The following is a 17,283-nucleotide window of genomic DNA, read 5'->3' as shown; positions in this document are numbered from 1 at the left end:
GCTCAGGTCTGTTCACCTGCCAGCTGTTGCTGCTTCCTGGTTCCAACCTGCCTGCTCACTCCTACACTCTGCTCCTCCTCGACCTGGATCCTTACCTTAGTTACTTACCTGCCTGTTCACTCTCAGACGCCATTCCACCTCTCGGAGCTCAAGTTGATTCATCTGTCCATCTGGAAGGATTCCTGGACACTCCCTCTCCGTGCCCCCCGTTCCGTGATTTAAGTATTGACATTATTACTGCCATGTTTCGGACCTCCAGGAACCCCAGCCCTATTCACAGTACCTTTTAATAAATTATCATTGTTACACCTTTAAAAGACATGTGTTTGTGTCTGCATTTGAGTCCACGCTATTGTTGAACCAGAACATAACACTAATGAGGTACCCACTTTGTTGACCAGAATACATTCATGAAGGGAAAAAAACTGGAGCAAATTAATTTTTTTTTTTTACCTTTAATATCACAGAAAGTGCAACAAACAAGCTTCCATTATTAAATAAAATCAATGTGCTGCAGTCTTTATTTCCCTCTAAAGTTTGCTATGCTTTGTCTGAGAAGCACCAGATTCTGCAGGCTTTGAGGGGAGAACCCCCTTTTGACCTGGCCTACACTAAAATATGTAAAACAGTTCCCTCTGCTGGTCAATTAATATAATGAAGGAAGTCTATAATAAGAAATAGACTATCAAGAGTATATCCTGTATCACTGTATGATACTAAAGAAAGAGATTCTAGACACAATCTTTTGTTAAATTATATTGTGATTATACATCACGGTGGAGAGTCCACATAACATTTTAATAATGTAAAATAATAGCAAGATAAATGAACAATCATTTATGATTCATATAATCAAATCAAATATATTAAAATAAAGTTTTCATAGACAGTCTTACATATAGAATAAATGGGCCATTTCCTTTTTCTGCTGTTCTGTGTTGTCTGACGGTTACGTCATATTTGTTGATTAGACTATAGCCTGTCTTACAATAAAGAAAACAGAAATATTTATCAAACAAGCAGTCCAAATTCAGGTGAATCACTTCCTATGGTGTCGGTACATGGAAGGCAACAATGTAGATTGATGGCATCTGGGTGCTCATTAAGAAATATACAATTCAGGGGAATTTATTTGTGTGGTGAAAATCACCTTACAGGCATAAATTCATTGAAGAGTAAAAACAAGTTTCAATAAAACTAAAACAAAATACATTAGAATAAAGCTTTGATCGACAGGTTCAGGGTCTGAAATGAACTTTTTTTCACTGTCTGCCACTGTGGCAGGCAAGTATTTTATTTTTTTGCCAGAACAAGGCTAGAACAAAGGTGCTGTAATTTATCAATACAATGTTCACCCCTTTTTGTAAAATAATTAGTGAACTGTTAGTTGTTTTTTTTATTTGTGAACAGATATAATTAGTGAAACATTATTTAAAAGTTTTCTGAATCTGCTCTTCTGATTTATAGAATATGATTTTACAGGGCAAACATTTCCAGAAGAATTAAATGTTCAGACTTAAGGCTGTGATAAATAATAAAATAATCATTTAACTAGTAATAATAATGGTCCAAAATGATGTAAAATGCTTAGTTTTAAGTCAAAAACCTTCAAATTTTCTTAGGAGAGGACCCCAAACCCAATATCTCCTAGTATCTTTTCTTCATACATATATCAATATTCATAACCACAGTCATACAAAGAATAAGGAGGCCATTCCTTTCCTGTGGTTTAACTGTGTGTTGTCTAAGCGTTAAGAAATAACAGAAAACCTCAGGAACATAATTAACTCATAGTAACCATGTAGGTATTTAGCACACTAAAACAGATCTGTTCTTTACAATTCCAGGTGTAGAAATCATTTGCAGTTACAGTATTTGTTTATTCATATCACAGATAACTTCATACCACAGTGTCACTAACTGACTTATCTTTGCTTCTGCTGATGACCGTAGACTTTTTGTTGGTGTGAGAGTGAGAAACCTCCTCCTGGAAGGCATTCTCCAAAACATTCAGGATGGATTTATGAACTATGTCTTTGAAATCTTGTCCCATGAACACATACAGCAGTGGGTTCAAGCCACTGTTGAGATAGGCCAGGCTCTTTGCTATAGGATACCCAATAGTGGTGACATGGTGTGATGTTTTGCTATCATAAATAGGCCTGAAATCCCCCGTCCCAATTAAGTTCATGATGTGAAAGGGAGCCCAGCACAGGAAAAAAGTGGTGATAACTGCGGCGATGATCTTAAAGGGGCGACTTGACTGGCTGGCCAGGGTGCGGTTTCTTCTGATACGATGGATTATCACAGCATAACAGGAGACAATGACAGTGTAGGGGACAACAAATCCCAGGAGGAAGAGGGTGATGGTTATGGCCTCATCACGAAGCTGTATCACAGACGATGTTTCATTATCAGAAAGAGCAAAGTTGTTGAGGCAGTCGATGATTTTGTCATTATTAGATGACAGCCCAGTGTCCCTGAAGATGAAGTATGGAGTGCTGAGAATCAGAGCCAGTACCCAAACACCCAGACTCACAAAGGACGCCTTGCGTACACTTCGGTGGTTATTGGACCAGACGGGCCACACCACAGACACACATCTGTCCACACTGATCACCATCAGAATGTAGACACTGGCAAACATGTTCAGGAAGATTATAACGTAATGAAGTTTGCACATGAACTTGCCAAAAGGCCAGTGGGAATTCAAAGCTGTGTAGGTCACTCTCAGGGGCAGGAACGCTGTGAAGAGGAAGTCGGCCACAGCCAGGTTGAGGAACCAAACTGTGTGAACGGTTTTCTTCATCTTGAACCCGGTCACCCAGATAACCACTCCATTCCCGAGCACACCAAGGACAAAGGCCAGACAGTAAACAACGAGGGACATGATCTTGAGAGACTTTTTCAGCTCTGCATACTCGTTGTCGTCATACAAAGAGCCATTTGCATGAGATACATCTGTTGTATTGATGTGATAGAAAGGTGCAGTAGTAATTTTCTCCATTGTTGTCTTGAGACCTGCAATGACATCATGAAAAATAAATGAAAAATGTTTCTGAACTTTTTATGCCAGTCTCTTGTGCCAATTTAAAAAACGTCCTCTTTTATTTTGCGCATATAAAACAGGAGCCAAAGTTGATGAATTATCAGTCTACTCACATTAAACCACTTTATCCTTCTTAAACGAGAAACACAAATATATATATATATATATATATATATATATAGTTTACATTAGTTAAATTCAAAGGATGACATATTGTTGTTATAAGGATAACAGTTACCTTTCTCATTGATCATCAGTCGTTTGAGGATGTGTCTGCAGCACCAGTAAAGCCTCATGCTATTAATAAGACTCCTGATATGACGTCAGCGTCATCGAGGCGGGATCATATGTAGCACGCAGTAATTCATGACAAAAAATCATGAACTCTCAAAAATTCTTCTGACAAATTCCAGTTGTAATGCAAGTCCACTTTCTTTCGTTGATTATTATTAAGAATAATTATTGTTTATTTATATAATTTATTTGTTTAACACAACACACATGGGCCTAAAGATCTCTAATCAGTTTTTAGGTGGAACAAATGGTGGGGCAATCATATGTTCCTCTTTCTTAATCAGATTTCTTCTGAAATTTAGAAACACTGACGTGCAACTGATAGTTTCAAAACTGCGTGTCAGTTTGAACGAGCACAAAACTTTCTCCCAAACACTACTGGCATTACTTTATTATCAGTCAAATAAATAAATATACAACAGTATGGCCTTGGCTGAAATGTTCCCACAATTCACCCACAGATCTAATGTCGCCTCTTTTTAATTTAACAGTGACAAATGATGTAAAAAATATCTTTCACACAGAAAATTACATAATGAAATTATACAGGAGGATATAAATATTCTCATGAGTTTTTTCCCCCAAACTGTCCAAACTATTTCACTAATAAAATTAACACATTTTAACATAAATGTTACCTAATTGAGATTATCAGAACAATATCTATGCAGGGTGGACAAACATACTGGTAATAACTGACTTTGGCAAAAAAAGCATTCTCAAAACATTCAAAGAAAATCATAACGGACTAATGAGGTACCCACTTTGTTGACTAGAATACACTAATGAAGGGAAAAAAAGACTGGAGCAAATTAATTGATTTTCAACCTTTAATATCGCAGACAGTGCAACAAACCAGTTTGCAATATTAAATAAAATCACTCAATGTGCTGCAGTTTATAAAGTTTGCTGTGCTTGGTCTGAGAAGCACCAGATTCTGCAGGCGTTGAGGAGTGAACCCCCTTTTGACCTGGCCTACACTAAAATATGTAAAACATTTCCCTCTGCTGGTCAATTAATATAATGAAGGAAGTCTATAATAAGAAATAGACTATCAAGAGTATATCTGTATCACTGTATGATACTAGAGAAAGAGATTCCAGGCTCAATCTTTTGTTAAATTATATTGTGATTATACATCACGATGGAGAGTCCACATAACATTTTTATAATGTAAAATAATAGCAAGCAAAATAAACAATCATTTATGATTCAAATAATCAAATGAAATACAGAATAAGAATAAAGCTTTCATAGACAGTCTTCCATATAGAATAAATGGGCCATTCCCTTTTTCTGTTGTTCTGTGTTTTCTGACGGTTACGTCATATTTGTTGATTAGACTATAGCCTGTCCTTAAAATAAAGAAAACTGAAATATTTATCAAACAATCAGTCCAAATTCAGGCGAATCACTTCCTATGGTGTCGGTACATGGAAGGCAACAACATAGATTCATCTGAAGGCTGAGAAAATTAAGATTAATGTGAGATGCAGCTCAGCACTGTGTGTCAAGTTTTAATTAAGTTAATAATTGAGATTATCAGAACAATATCTATGCAGGGTGTAAAAGGATACTGGCAATAACTAACTTTGGTGAAAACAGCATTCTCAAAACATTCAAAGAAAATCATAACGGACTAATGAGGTACCCACTTTGTTGACTAGAATACACTAATGAAGGGAAAAATAGACTGGAGCAAACTAATTGATTTTCAACCTTTAATATCACAGAAAGTGCAACCAATCAGTTTGCAATAAAATCACTCAATGTGCTGCAGTCTTTATTGTGGGAATGCTGATTCAGCATTCCCAGTATTGTTCTTCTAAGTTTTATTCAACTTCTTCAATAATCATCTATTTCTTCCGTTCCGTTTTTTGGCCTTTAACTAGTCCTGCATACTTTCAGCTACAGAAACCGTACAACTATCAAAATATTCAGCTCTTTAAGGACATTAGTGCTATATCTTGACTTGTTTCAACTATTTATACTTTTTAAAATATTAAGCTTTTTCCACATTTTTTTTTACAATTTAACTCAATGGAGAAAATCTTCAAATCCTCTTGAACCTACTCCACTTTGAAATGCTACTGCTTCCGTATACTTTCAGCTACAGACTTCATTTAAACTTTAAACGGGTTACAAGTCTTTGAACTATTAAGCTATGATTCAGCTTTTTGATAACTTTTACAGTTTTTCATTTATCGCAGTTTACGTTTTATGAAAATTTTCAGACCATTTCAGATTTTATAATGGGTGTGTATTGCGTGGGTCATTAAGAGCTAGAGCGCGTGACATCATCGTTAGAGTGCAGGAAAGCTTTCCAATCTTTTGAAAATTTTCCGGACAAATTGCTCCGTAGCCCACAATTTTCCCTCTTAATAGAAAATGTTTTCATCAAATGTAGGAAATTTTGTGCCGGTCGCAGTCATGTAGCTATGGAATCAGTTTGACTTACACATTTGTCTCTAGGGTCCCAAAAGTGAGAGTAAGTCCAACAACAAGCCGCTCCATAGAGAGCAATGTTAAATCAGACGGCAAATGTCTGACGGAAAGTTGACAATTGCACTTTTCTAACCTGCTCCCATGATCCCATTTTTGACGCCACACACAAAAAAAACGACATCAATGCGTTCGGCAGAGACGCTTCTCTCTGATGATGACATTATTTTGCCGATTCGACTCACGGTTTTGTCTGAGAGACACTTTTATGACATGTATGTCTCTGGTTAACTCCTATTATAAACTGTCTCTCTGAGGGTGCAGTGGAGATCGCCACGGCAACGTTTGATTGCTGCTAGACAGCTGATTCATATTAGCCAATCAGAGCAGGCTGACTAACACACACACACACACACACACACACACACACACAGAAGGTAACTGTATCTTAACAGGGAACTCAGGACAAGTTTTTTTTCAAAATAAAATCTCTATTGAGTAACTTTATCTACTATATTTTGTCTAACGACTTACAGTTTTAAAAATTTTAGCTGCTACTACTACTACAACTATTACTAATACTACTACTGTTGTTGCTGCTACTACTACTACTACTACTGCTGCTGCTTCTGTTCCTACTGATTCTACCACTACTACTACAGCTGCTGCTCCTTCTGCTACTAATACTACTACTACTACTACAGCTGCTGCTCCTTCTGCTACTAATACTACTATTACTACAACTCCTACTACTACTTTCCACCCAAATACCACTCACTGTGTAACAACTTATAGATTTTAAAGGTTCATTTCACCCAATACTACTCTCTCTCTCTCTCTCTGTCTCTGTTTGTGTTTAGCAATGCAGTTAATACTAATACTAATAACTAATACTAGTACTACTACAGCTGCTGCTCCTTCTGCTACTATTACTACTACTACTACTAATTCTACTACTACTAATACTATTACTACTACTACGATTACTACTACCATTGCTACTACTACTACTACTACTGCTTTTGCTACTACTACTACTACTACTACTACTACTACTACGATTACTACTACTATTGCTACTACTACTACTACTACTGCTTTTGCTACTAATACTACTACTACTACTAATACTACAGCTACTATTATTACTATTACTGTTACTGCTACTACTACTGCTACTATTACTACTGCTCCTGCAGCTGTTCCTACTGCCTCAACTACTACTATTACTACTACTACTACTGCACCTTCTGCTACTACTACTACTATTACTACAACTCCTACTACTACTTTCCACCCAAATACCACTTACTGTGTAACAACTTATAGATTTTAAAGGTTCATTTCACCCAATACTACTCTCTCTCTCTCTCTGTCTCTGTTTGTGTTTAGCAATGCAGTTCATCTGTCTGATATACATACAAAGCATTTCTTCTTTCCGCCTATTCAGGAAAATTCAAATTTACCACTTTTGACAGTATTACAGTTTAGCTTCCAGCTTTTCTAGCAATGTATTTCAGCTCTTAGCTTCTTTAGCTAATGCAGTTCAGCTTCCAACTCTGCCAGTTGTACATTTCATCTTCTAGGGTTTATAGCAGTGCAGTGCAATGCATTTGAGCTTTAACATTTTTAGGCAAGTCATCTCACATTTCTGCATTTTCAGCAAAGCTTTGCAATAAATTTCAGCTGTCAGCATTCCCACGCATTTTCAGCAGGAAATGCATTTTCTAGTTTCCCTCTAAAGTTTGCTGTGCTTGGTCTGAGAAGCACCAGATTCTGCAGGCGTTGAGGGGAGAACCCCCTTTTGACCTGGCCTACACTAAAATATGTAAAACAGTTCCCTCTGCTGGTCAATTAATATAATGAAGGAAGTCTATAATAAGAAATAGACTATCAAGAGTATATCTGTATAACTGTATGATACTAGAGAAAGAGATTCCAGGCACAATTTTTTGTTAAATTATATTGTGATTATACATCACGGTTTGAAGGTCCAAATAACATTTTAATAATGTAAAATAATATAAAGCTAAATAAACAATAATTTATGATTCAAATAATCAAATCAAATACAGTATAAGAATAAAGCTTTCATAGACAGTCTTACATATAGTATATATATATAACATATAAAAGTGGGCCATTCCCTTTTTCTGTTGTTCTGTGTTTTCTGACGGTTATGTCATATTTATTGATTAGCGTATAGCCTGTCCTTACAATAAAGAAAACAGAAATATTTATCTAACTAGCAGTCCAAATTCAGGTGAATCACTTCCTATGGTGTCGGTAAATGGAGGGCAACAACGTAGATTCATCTGAAGGCTGAGAGCATGAAGATTAATGTGAGATGCAGCTCAGCACTGTCTGTCAAGTTGTTCTAGTCATAAATCAGAAATAAACATGAATGAATTAATAGATTAATTAATAAATCAATCAATTAATTAATTATTTAAAATGAATTGTAAAAGTGTATAAGGGTTCAAAACATTATGATCTAAGTATATGATGACCATACCCATGCGCTATTATGTCTCATAAGTTGTTGCAGCAATTTTTGGTTGATACCATTTGTTACACAGATTTGGTGCAAAATTTAACCATTTCTTACCACTCAAGAATTGATAAAAATGATCAATAGCCCCTCCACAATACCACATTAAGACACCAAGACCTTGAGGAACACCATCGAAAAAGCCATGCTGTGATTTGGTACATAATTAGCTCATAGTAACCATGTAGGTATTTATCACACTAAAACAGATCTGTTCCTTACAATTAAAGGTTTGGAAATCATTTACACTTACAGTATTTGTTTCTTCATATCATGGATAACTTCATACAGAAGTGTCACTAACTAACTTATCATTGCTTTTACTGATGACCGTAGACTTTTTGAAGGTGTGAGAGCGAGAAACCTCATCCTGGAAGGCATTCTCCAAAACATTCAGGATGGATTTATGAACTCTGTCTTTGAAATCTTGTCCCATGAACACATACAGCAGTGGGTTCAAGCCACTGTTGAGAAAGGCCAGGCTGGTTGCTATAGGAGTCCCAATAGCAGTGACAAGGTGTAATGTTTGTCTTTGATAAGTAGGCCTGAAATTGACCATCTCAATTAAAGCCATGATGTGAAAGGGAGCCCAGCAAAGGAAAAAAGTGGTGATAACTGCAGCGATGATCTTAAAGGGGCGACTTGACTTGCTGGCCAGGGTGCGGTTTCTTCTGAGATGATGGATTATCACAGCATAGCAGGAGACAATGACAGTGAAGGGGACAACAAATCCGAGGAGGAAGCCTCTGAGGGTCATGGCCTTATTACGAAGCTGTCGCAGCTGATTCACAGACGGTGTTTTGTTGTCTTCAGAAAAAGCAAAGTTGTTTAAGCAGTTGATTACGTCCTTATCGAAATGCGACGGCCCAGTGTCGCTGAAGATGAAGTTTGGAGTGCTGAGAATCAGAGCCAGTACCCAAACACCCAGACTCACACAGGACGCCTTGCGTACACTCCGGTGGTTCTTGGCCCAGACGGGCCACACCACAGACACACATCTGTCCACACTGATCACCATCAGAATGTAGACACTGACAAACATGTTCAGGGAGTTTATATTGTAGGCAAGTTTGCACATGAACTTGCCAAAAGGCCAGTGGAAATTCAAAGCTGTGTAGGTCACAATCAGAGGCAGGAACGCTGTGAAGAGGAAGTCGGCCACAGCCAGGTTGAGGAACCAAACTGTGTTAACGGTTTTCTTCATCTTGAACCCGGTCACCCAGATAACCACTCCATTCCCGAGCACACCAAGGACAAAGGCCAGACAGTAAACAATGATGGACATGATCTTGAGAGACTTTTTCAGCTCTGCATACTCTCCATACAAAGAGTCATTTGCATGAGATACATCTGTTGTATTCATGTGATAGAAAGGTGCAGTAGTAATTTTCTCCATTGTTGTCTTGAGACCTGCAATGACATCATGAAAAATAAATGAAAATGTTTCTGAACGTTTTATGACAGTCTCTTGTGCCAATTTAAAAAACGTCCTCTTTTTTTTGTACATATAAAACAGGAGCCAGAGTTGATGAATTATCAGTCTACTCACATTAAACTACTTTATCCTTCTTAAACGAGAAGTAGGTTAGTTTAAACACACACACACATATACATATATATATAAAGTTTACTTCAATTAAATTCAAAGGATGACATATTGTTGTTATAAGGATAGCAGTTACCTTTCTCAATGATCATCAGTCGTTTGAGGATGTGTCTGCAGCACCAGTAAAGCCTCATGCTATTAATAAGACTCCTGATATGACGTCAGCATCATTGAGGCGGGATCATTATGTAGCACGCAGTAATTCATGAAAGAAATCATGAATTCTCAAAAAGTCTTATGACACATTCCCGTTGTACTGGAAGTCCACTTTTTTAGGTGGAAAAAATGGTGGGGTAATCACATGTTACTCTTTCTAAATCCGATTTCCTCTGAAATTTAGACACACTGACGTGCAACTGATAGTTTCGAAACTGTGTCTGTTTGAACGAGCACAAAACCTTCTCTCAAACGCTACTGATAGTACTTTATTATCAATCAAACAAATCAAATAAATACACAACAGTATGTTCTCATGAGTATTTTCCCCCAAACTATCCAAACTATTTCACGAATAAAATGAACACATGTTAACATAAATGTTACCTAATTGAGATTATCAGAACAATATATCTATGCAGGGTGGACAAACATACTGGTAATAACTGACTTTGGCACAAAAAGCATTCTCAAAACATTCAAAGAAAATCATAACGGACTAATGAGGTACCCACTTTGTTGACTAGAATACACTCGAAGGGAAAAAAAGACTGGAGCAAATTAATTGATTTTCAACCTTTAATATCACAGAAAGTGCAACAAACCCGCTTCCATTATTAAATAAAATCAATGTGCTGCAGTCTTTATTTCCCTCTAGAGTTTGCTGTGCTTGGTCTGAGCAGCACCAGATTCTGCAGGCGTTGAGGGGAGAACCCCCTTTTGACCTGGCCTACACTAAAATATGTCAAACATTTCCCTCTACTGGTCAATTAATATAATGAATGAAGTCTATAATAAGAAATAGACTATCAAGAGTATATCCTGTATCACTGTATGATACTAGAGAAAGAGATTCCAGGCTCAGTCTTTTGTTAAATTATATCGTGATTATACATCACGGTGGAGAGTCCACATAACATTTTAATAATGTAAAATAATAGCAAGATAAATTAACAATCATTTATGATTCATATAATCAAATCAAATATATTAGAATAAAGCTTTCATAGACAGTCTTACATATAGAATAAATGGGCCATTCCCTTTTTCTGCTGTTCTGTGTTGTCTGACGGTTACGTCATATTTGTTGATTAGACTATAGCCTGTCCTTACAATAAAGAAAACAGAAATATTTATCAAACTAGCAGTCCAAATTCAGGTGAATCACTTCCTATGGTGTCGGTACATGGAAGGCAACAATGTAGATTGGTGGCGTCTGGGTGCTCATTAAGAAATATACATTTCAGGGGAATTTGTGTGGTGAAAATCGCCTTACAGGCCAAAGGAGCAAAATCAAAATACAAAATCTACATCCAAAAATGGTGCAGATATAAACAACTGGGACTTGTATTGTGTGCGTGTTTTCTTTGCTGTTGTGTAAGTGACAGATGGAAAAAAACACAAAGCTCCCTTTGTTGACCAGACTTTATTTTTTTCTGCTGCTTGTGTTGCACAAATTTAACCATAAACTCATGTAATACCTATTTGGAAACAACTGCTGAGTTCCTTTTTTTCCCCTGGAAATGTCATTTTACAATCTATTATGATACAGACCGAATCATTAATTTACAGATTCATTGAAGAGTAAAAACAAGTTTCAATAAAACTAAAACAAAATACATTAAAATAAAACTTTGATCGACAGATTCAGGGTCTGAAATTAACTTTTTTCACTGCCTGCCACTGTGGCAGGCAAGTATTTTATTTATTTTTATCTGCCACTTTTGAAATCTCTGCACTAAATAATATTTTAGATCTGATGTCATTCAAATGTTTAATATATTTTACAGAAAAAGCATTATATGCATGGTAAATTACAGTGATCCAATCACACCATAGCTTCCAGGGAGCCCTATTTTTCAGGTCAAGTAGGGTACTGTAGCCAGAACAAGGCTAGAACAAAGCTGCTGTAATTTATCAATACAATGTTCACGTCCTTTTTGTAAAATAATTAGTGAACTGTTCGTCATAACTTTTTTTTTTTTATTTGTGAACAGATATAATTAGTGAAACATTATTTAAAAGTTTTCTGAATCTGCTCTTCTGATTTATAGAATATGATTTTACAGGGCAAACATTTCCAGAAGAATTAAATGTTCAGACTTAAGGCTGTGATAAATAATAAAATAATCATTTAACTAGTAATAATAATGGTCCAAAATGATGTAAAATGCTTAGTTTTAAGTCAAAAACCTTCAAATTTTCTTAGGGGAGGACCCCAAACCCAATATCTCCTACTATCTTTTATTCATACATATCACAATATTCATAACCACAGTCATACAAAGAATAAGCAGGCCATGCCTTTCCTGTGGTTTTACTGTGTGTTGTCTAAGCGTTAAGAAATAACAGAAAACCTTAGGATCATAATTAACTCATAATAACCATGTAGGTATTTAGCACACTAAAACAGATCTGTTCTTTACAATTCCAGGTGTAGAAATAATTTACAATTGCATTTTTTGTTTATTCATATCATGGATAACTTCATACCGAAGTGTCACTAACTGACTTATCTTTGCTTCTGCTGATGACCGTAGACGTTTTGTAGGTGTGAGAGCGAGAAACCTCATCCTGGAAGGCATTCTCCAAAACATTCAGGATAGATTTATGAACTCTGTCTTTGAAATCTTGTCCCATGAACACATACAGCAGTGGGTTCAAGCCACTGTTGAGAAAGGCCAGGCTCTTTGCTATAGGACCACCAATAATGGTGACAAGGTGCAATGTTTCACTATCATAAGTAGGCCTGAAATTCACCATCTCAATTAATTCCATGATGTGATACGGAGCCCAACACAGAAAAAAAGTGGTGATAACTGCGGCGATGATCTTAAAGGGGCGACTTGACTGGCTGGCCAGGGTGCGGTTTCTTCTGATACGATGGATTATCACAGCATAACAGGAGACAATGACAGTGAAGGGGACAAGAAATCCCAGGAGGAAGCGAGTGATGGTCATGGCCTCATCACGAAGCTGTATCACAGACGATGTTTCATTACCAGAAAGAACATAGTTGTTGAAGCAGTTGATGATTTTGTCATTGTTAGATGACGGCTCAGTGTCCCTGAAGATGAAGTCAGGAATGCTGAGAATCAGAGCCAGTACCCAAACACCCAGACTCACACAGGACGCCTTGCGTACACTCCGGTGGTTCTGGGCCCAGACGGGCAACACCACAGACACACATCTGTCCACACTGATCACCATCAGAATGTAGACACTGGCAAAGATGTTCAGAGAGGTTATAGTGGAATGAAGTTTGCACATGAACTGGCCAAAAGGCCAGTGGAAATCCAAAGCCATGTAGGTCACTCTCAGGGGCAGGAATGCTGTGAAGAGGAAGTCGGCCACAGCCAGGTTGAGGAACCAAACTGTGTTAACGGTTTTCTTCATCTTGAACCCGGTCACCCAGATAACCACTCCATTCCCGAGCACACCAAGGACAAAGGCCAGACAGTAAACAACGAGGGACAAGGTGTTGAGAGACTGTCTCAGCTCTGCATACTTGTCAAACAAAGAGACATTTGCATGAGATACATCTGTTGTATTGATGTGATAGAAAGGTACAGTAGTAAATTTCTCCATTGTTGTCTTGAGACCTGCAATGACATCATGAAAAATAAATGAAAAATGTTGATGAATCATCAGAGTCTACTCACATTAAACCACTTTATCCTTCTTAAGCAAGAAGAATGCTAGTATGAACACACACACACACACATATATATATATATATATATATATAGTTTACTTTTAATTAAATTCAAAGGATGACATATTGTTGTTCTAAGGATAACAGTTACCTTTCTCAATGATCATCAGTCGTTTGAGGATGTGTCTGCAGCACCAGTAAAGCCTCATGCTACAGATTAGACTCCTGATATGACGTCAGCGTCATTGAGGCGGGATCATATGTAGCACGCAGTAATTCATGACAAAAAATCATGAACTCTCAAAAATCCCCGTGACAAATTCCAGTTGTTCTGCAAGTCCACTTTTTTCAATGACTAATATTAAGAATAATTATTGTTCATTTATATAATTAATTTGTTTAACCTTGATTCTTTTGTCTGCTGTTCTTAATTGCATTCCTGAATATTTATGTTTTGTTAATCAGGAAGAAATGGAGGCAACTATATATGCTACTTTGGACAGACGCAAAACCAGAAAATTACACAATTTAACAAGATGGTTTTGGATGGTCTCTCTGGCCCATCTTTGAGCCTCTGGAGCATGTGGGTCTGGGTATTTTGTCTACCAAGAAGACCTCGATCCCCTTAGCCCTCTTCTAATGAAAGAGAGCAGGGGATCTCTACGCTCTCTGTTTGTCCACTTCTCCTGCATGTCCACCAGTGAGGATGGAGATGCAGTAGACTAAATTTCTTGCAATGACTTGTCTGTCTTCTTCAAAAGCTACACAACAGAGCCTCTGTCATTTGGGACTCTCCAAAAGAGAAATCAAAAAGTAACCAAAGAACTAAATCCTTAAGCTGTGGGTTGTTAGACGACTATGGATCGATGCGGAATGAGATCATATTTGCTTGATGTAGAGAGTGTAATAGCTCTGTGTCACTGTCTGAACTGGTCTCTGAACAGGTTATTTGCAGCATTTATCATTCATTGAGGGTTGCTGAGCAGTTTTATAAAATAGTAGGCTACTCCGTCCCTGCCACTGTTCACTTGAAAGCTGGACACATCGACTATGCTGCCTGTGTAGATTTATCTCTGCAAGCAAAAGAGAATATATCATTTACTGATATTTTATCAAAAGCGATGTTAGTATATGAGGAATGCACAAGCCTAGGTTATCAGTCCTTCCTGTCAGCATCACATGTTACTCTTTCTCAATCATATTTCCTCTGAAATTTAGAAACACTGATGTACAACTGATATCTTTACTTTGGAAATGACGTGTCAGTTTGAACAAGCACAAAACTTCCCCCCAAACACTACTAGCAGTACTTTATTATCAGTCAAATAAACAAATACACATCGATCGGTATGGCCTTGGCTGAAATGTTCCTACAATTCACCCACAGATCTAATGTCGCCTCTTTTTAATTTAACAGTGACAAATGATGTAAACAATATCTTTCACACAGAAAATAACATTGTGAAATTATACAGGAGGATATAAATGTTCTCATGAGTTTTTTCCCCCAAACTGTCCAAACTATTTCACTAATAAAATGAACACATTTTAATATAAATGTTACCTAATGGAAATTATCAGAACAATATCAATTCAGGGTGTAAAAAGATACTGGTAATAACTGACTTTGGCAAAAAAAGCATTCTCAAAATATTCAAAGAAAATCATAACGGACTAATTGTCATGATTTCACCTTGGCAGTCTAGTTTTCCTTGTGTTTCCTCTTTTTCCCTGCCCTTTTGTCTCTGTGTGTTTTTCCCTGTTTGTCTAGTCTGTCAGTGTGTTGGGAGGTGTGGCTTTCCTCCTCCTCCTTCTCCTGGTCAGGCACTGCTGGAGCAGCTGACAGCAATTAACCTCATCACACACACCTGCAGTATATCTACCCCGGTCTTCCTGCCAGATTGTTCTGTTGCCCTCAGTGGTACAAGACATATTCAGGCCCTCTTAGTAAATTGCTCTTGACTTTGCTTATGTTTGTGTTTTGGGATTTTTGGACTCACCTTGTTTTGTTCTTTGCTCAGGTCTGTTCACCTGCCAGCTGTTGCTGCTTCCTGGTTCCAACCTGCCTGCTCACTCCTACACTCTGCTCCTCCTCGACCTGGATCCTTACCTTAGTTACTTACCTGCCTGTTCACTCTCAGACGCCATTCCACCTCTCGGAGCTCAAGTTCTGTCCACCTGGAAGGATTCCTGGACGCCCCCTCTCCGTGCCCCCCGTTCCGTGATTTAAGTATTGACATTATTACTGCCTTGTTTCGGACCTCCAGGAACCCCAGCCCTATTCACAGTACCTTTTAATAAATTATCATTGTTACACCTTTAAAAGACTTGTGTTTGTGTCTGCATTTGAGTCCACGCTATTGTTGAACCAGAACATAACACTAATGAGGTACCCACTTTGTTGACCAGAATACATTCATGAAGGGAAAAAAAACTGGAGCAAATTCATTTATTTTTTTACCTTTAATATCACAGAAAGTGCAACAAACAAGCTTCCATTATTAAATAAAATCAATGTGCTGCAGTCTTTATTTCCCTCTAAAGTTTGCTATGCTTTGTCTGAGAAGCACCAGATTCTGCAGGCGTTGAGGAGAGAACCCCCTTTTGACCTGGCCTACACTAAAATATGTAAAACAGTTCCCTCTGCTGGTCAATTAATATAATGAATGAAGTCTATAATAAGAAATAGACTATCAAGAGTATATCCTGTATCACTGTATGATACTAGAGAAAGAGATTCTAGGCACAATCTTTTGTTAAATTATATTGTGATTATACATCACAGTGGGGAGTCCACATAACATTTTAATAATGTAAAATAATAGCAAGATAAATTAACCATTTATGATTCATATAATCAAATAAAATATATTAGAATAAAGCTTTCATAGACAGTCTTACATATAGAATAAATGGGCCATTTCCTTTTTCTGCTGTTCTGTGTTGTTTGACGGTTACGTCATATTTGTTGATTAGACTATAGCCTGTCCTTACAATAAAGAAAACTGAAATATTTATCAAACTAGCAGTCCAAATTCAGGTGAATCACTTCCTATGGTGTCGGTACATGGAAGGCAACAATGTAGATTGGTGGCGTCTGGGTGCTCATTAAGAAATATACATTTCAGGGGAATTTGTGTGGTTAAAATCACCTTACAGGCCAAAGGAGCAAAATCAAAATACAAAATCTACATCCAAAAATGGTGCAGATATAAACAACTGGGACTTGTATTGTGTGCGTGTTTTCTTTGCTGTTTTGTAAGTGACAGATGTAAAAAAACACAAAGCTCCCTTTGTCGACAAGACTTTATTTTTTCCAGGAAATGTCATTTTACAATTTATTATCTACAAACCGAATCATTAATTTACAGATTCATTGAAGAGTAAAAACAAGTTTCAAATAAAACTAAAACAAAATACATTAGAATAAAGCTTTGATCGACAGGTTCAGGGTCTGAAATTAACTTTTTTCACTGCTGCTGTAATTTATCAATACAATGTTCACGTCCTTTTTGTAAAATAATTACTGA

At 37.1% G+C, this 17,283-nt stretch overlaps 3 protein-coding genes across 3 annotated transcripts; all 3 read right to left on the bottom strand.

Annotated features, from left to right (window-relative positions):
- Nucleotides 1-1,680: 1,680 nt before the first annotated feature.
- LOC119497580 (chemokine-like receptor 1) lies at nucleotides 1,681-3,211 on the bottom strand. Its single transcript, XM_037785808.1, has one exon. It carries the CDS (start codon nucleotides 3,005-3,007, stop codon nucleotides 1,901-1,903), a length of 1,107 nt encoding a protein of 368 aa, XP_037641736.1. The 5' UTR covers nucleotides 3,008-3,211; the 3' UTR covers nucleotides 1,681-1,900.
- Nucleotides 3,212-8,619: 5,408 nt separating this feature from the next.
- Nucleotides 8,620-9,738, bottom strand: LOC119497600 (chemokine-like receptor 1). The gene has a single exon (XM_037785835.1). The coding sequence runs from the start codon at nucleotides 9,730-9,732 to the stop codon at nucleotides 8,620-8,622; it is 1,113 nt and encodes a 370-aa protein (XP_037641763.1). The 5' UTR covers nucleotides 9,733-9,738.
- Nucleotides 9,739-12,269: 2,531 nt separating this feature from the next.
- LOC119497582 (chemokine-like receptor 1) lies at nucleotides 12,270-15,489 on the bottom strand. Its single transcript, XM_037785810.1, has 2 exons — nucleotides 15,447-15,489; nucleotides 12,270-13,700 (listed from the first exon to the last, which is right to left on the bottom strand). Exon 2 carries the CDS (start codon nucleotides 13,684-13,686, stop codon nucleotides 12,586-12,588), a length of 1,101 nt encoding a protein of 366 aa, XP_037641738.1. The 5' UTR covers nucleotides 13,687-13,700; nucleotides 15,447-15,489; the 3' UTR covers nucleotides 12,270-12,585.
- Between the last annotated feature and the right edge of the window lie 1,794 nt (nucleotides 15,490-17,283).

The sequence above is a fragment of the Sebastes umbrosus genome, chromosome 11, assembly GCF_015220745.1.
Source record: "Sebastes umbrosus isolate fSebUmb1 chromosome 11, fSebUmb1.pri, whole genome shotgun sequence".
Classification (NCBI taxonomy): Eukaryota; Metazoa; Chordata; class Actinopteri; order Perciformes; family Sebastidae; genus Sebastes; species Sebastes umbrosus.
The sequence above is the reverse complement of the archived record's forward strand: the minus strand, read 5'-3'. Positions and strand labels throughout refer to the sequence as shown.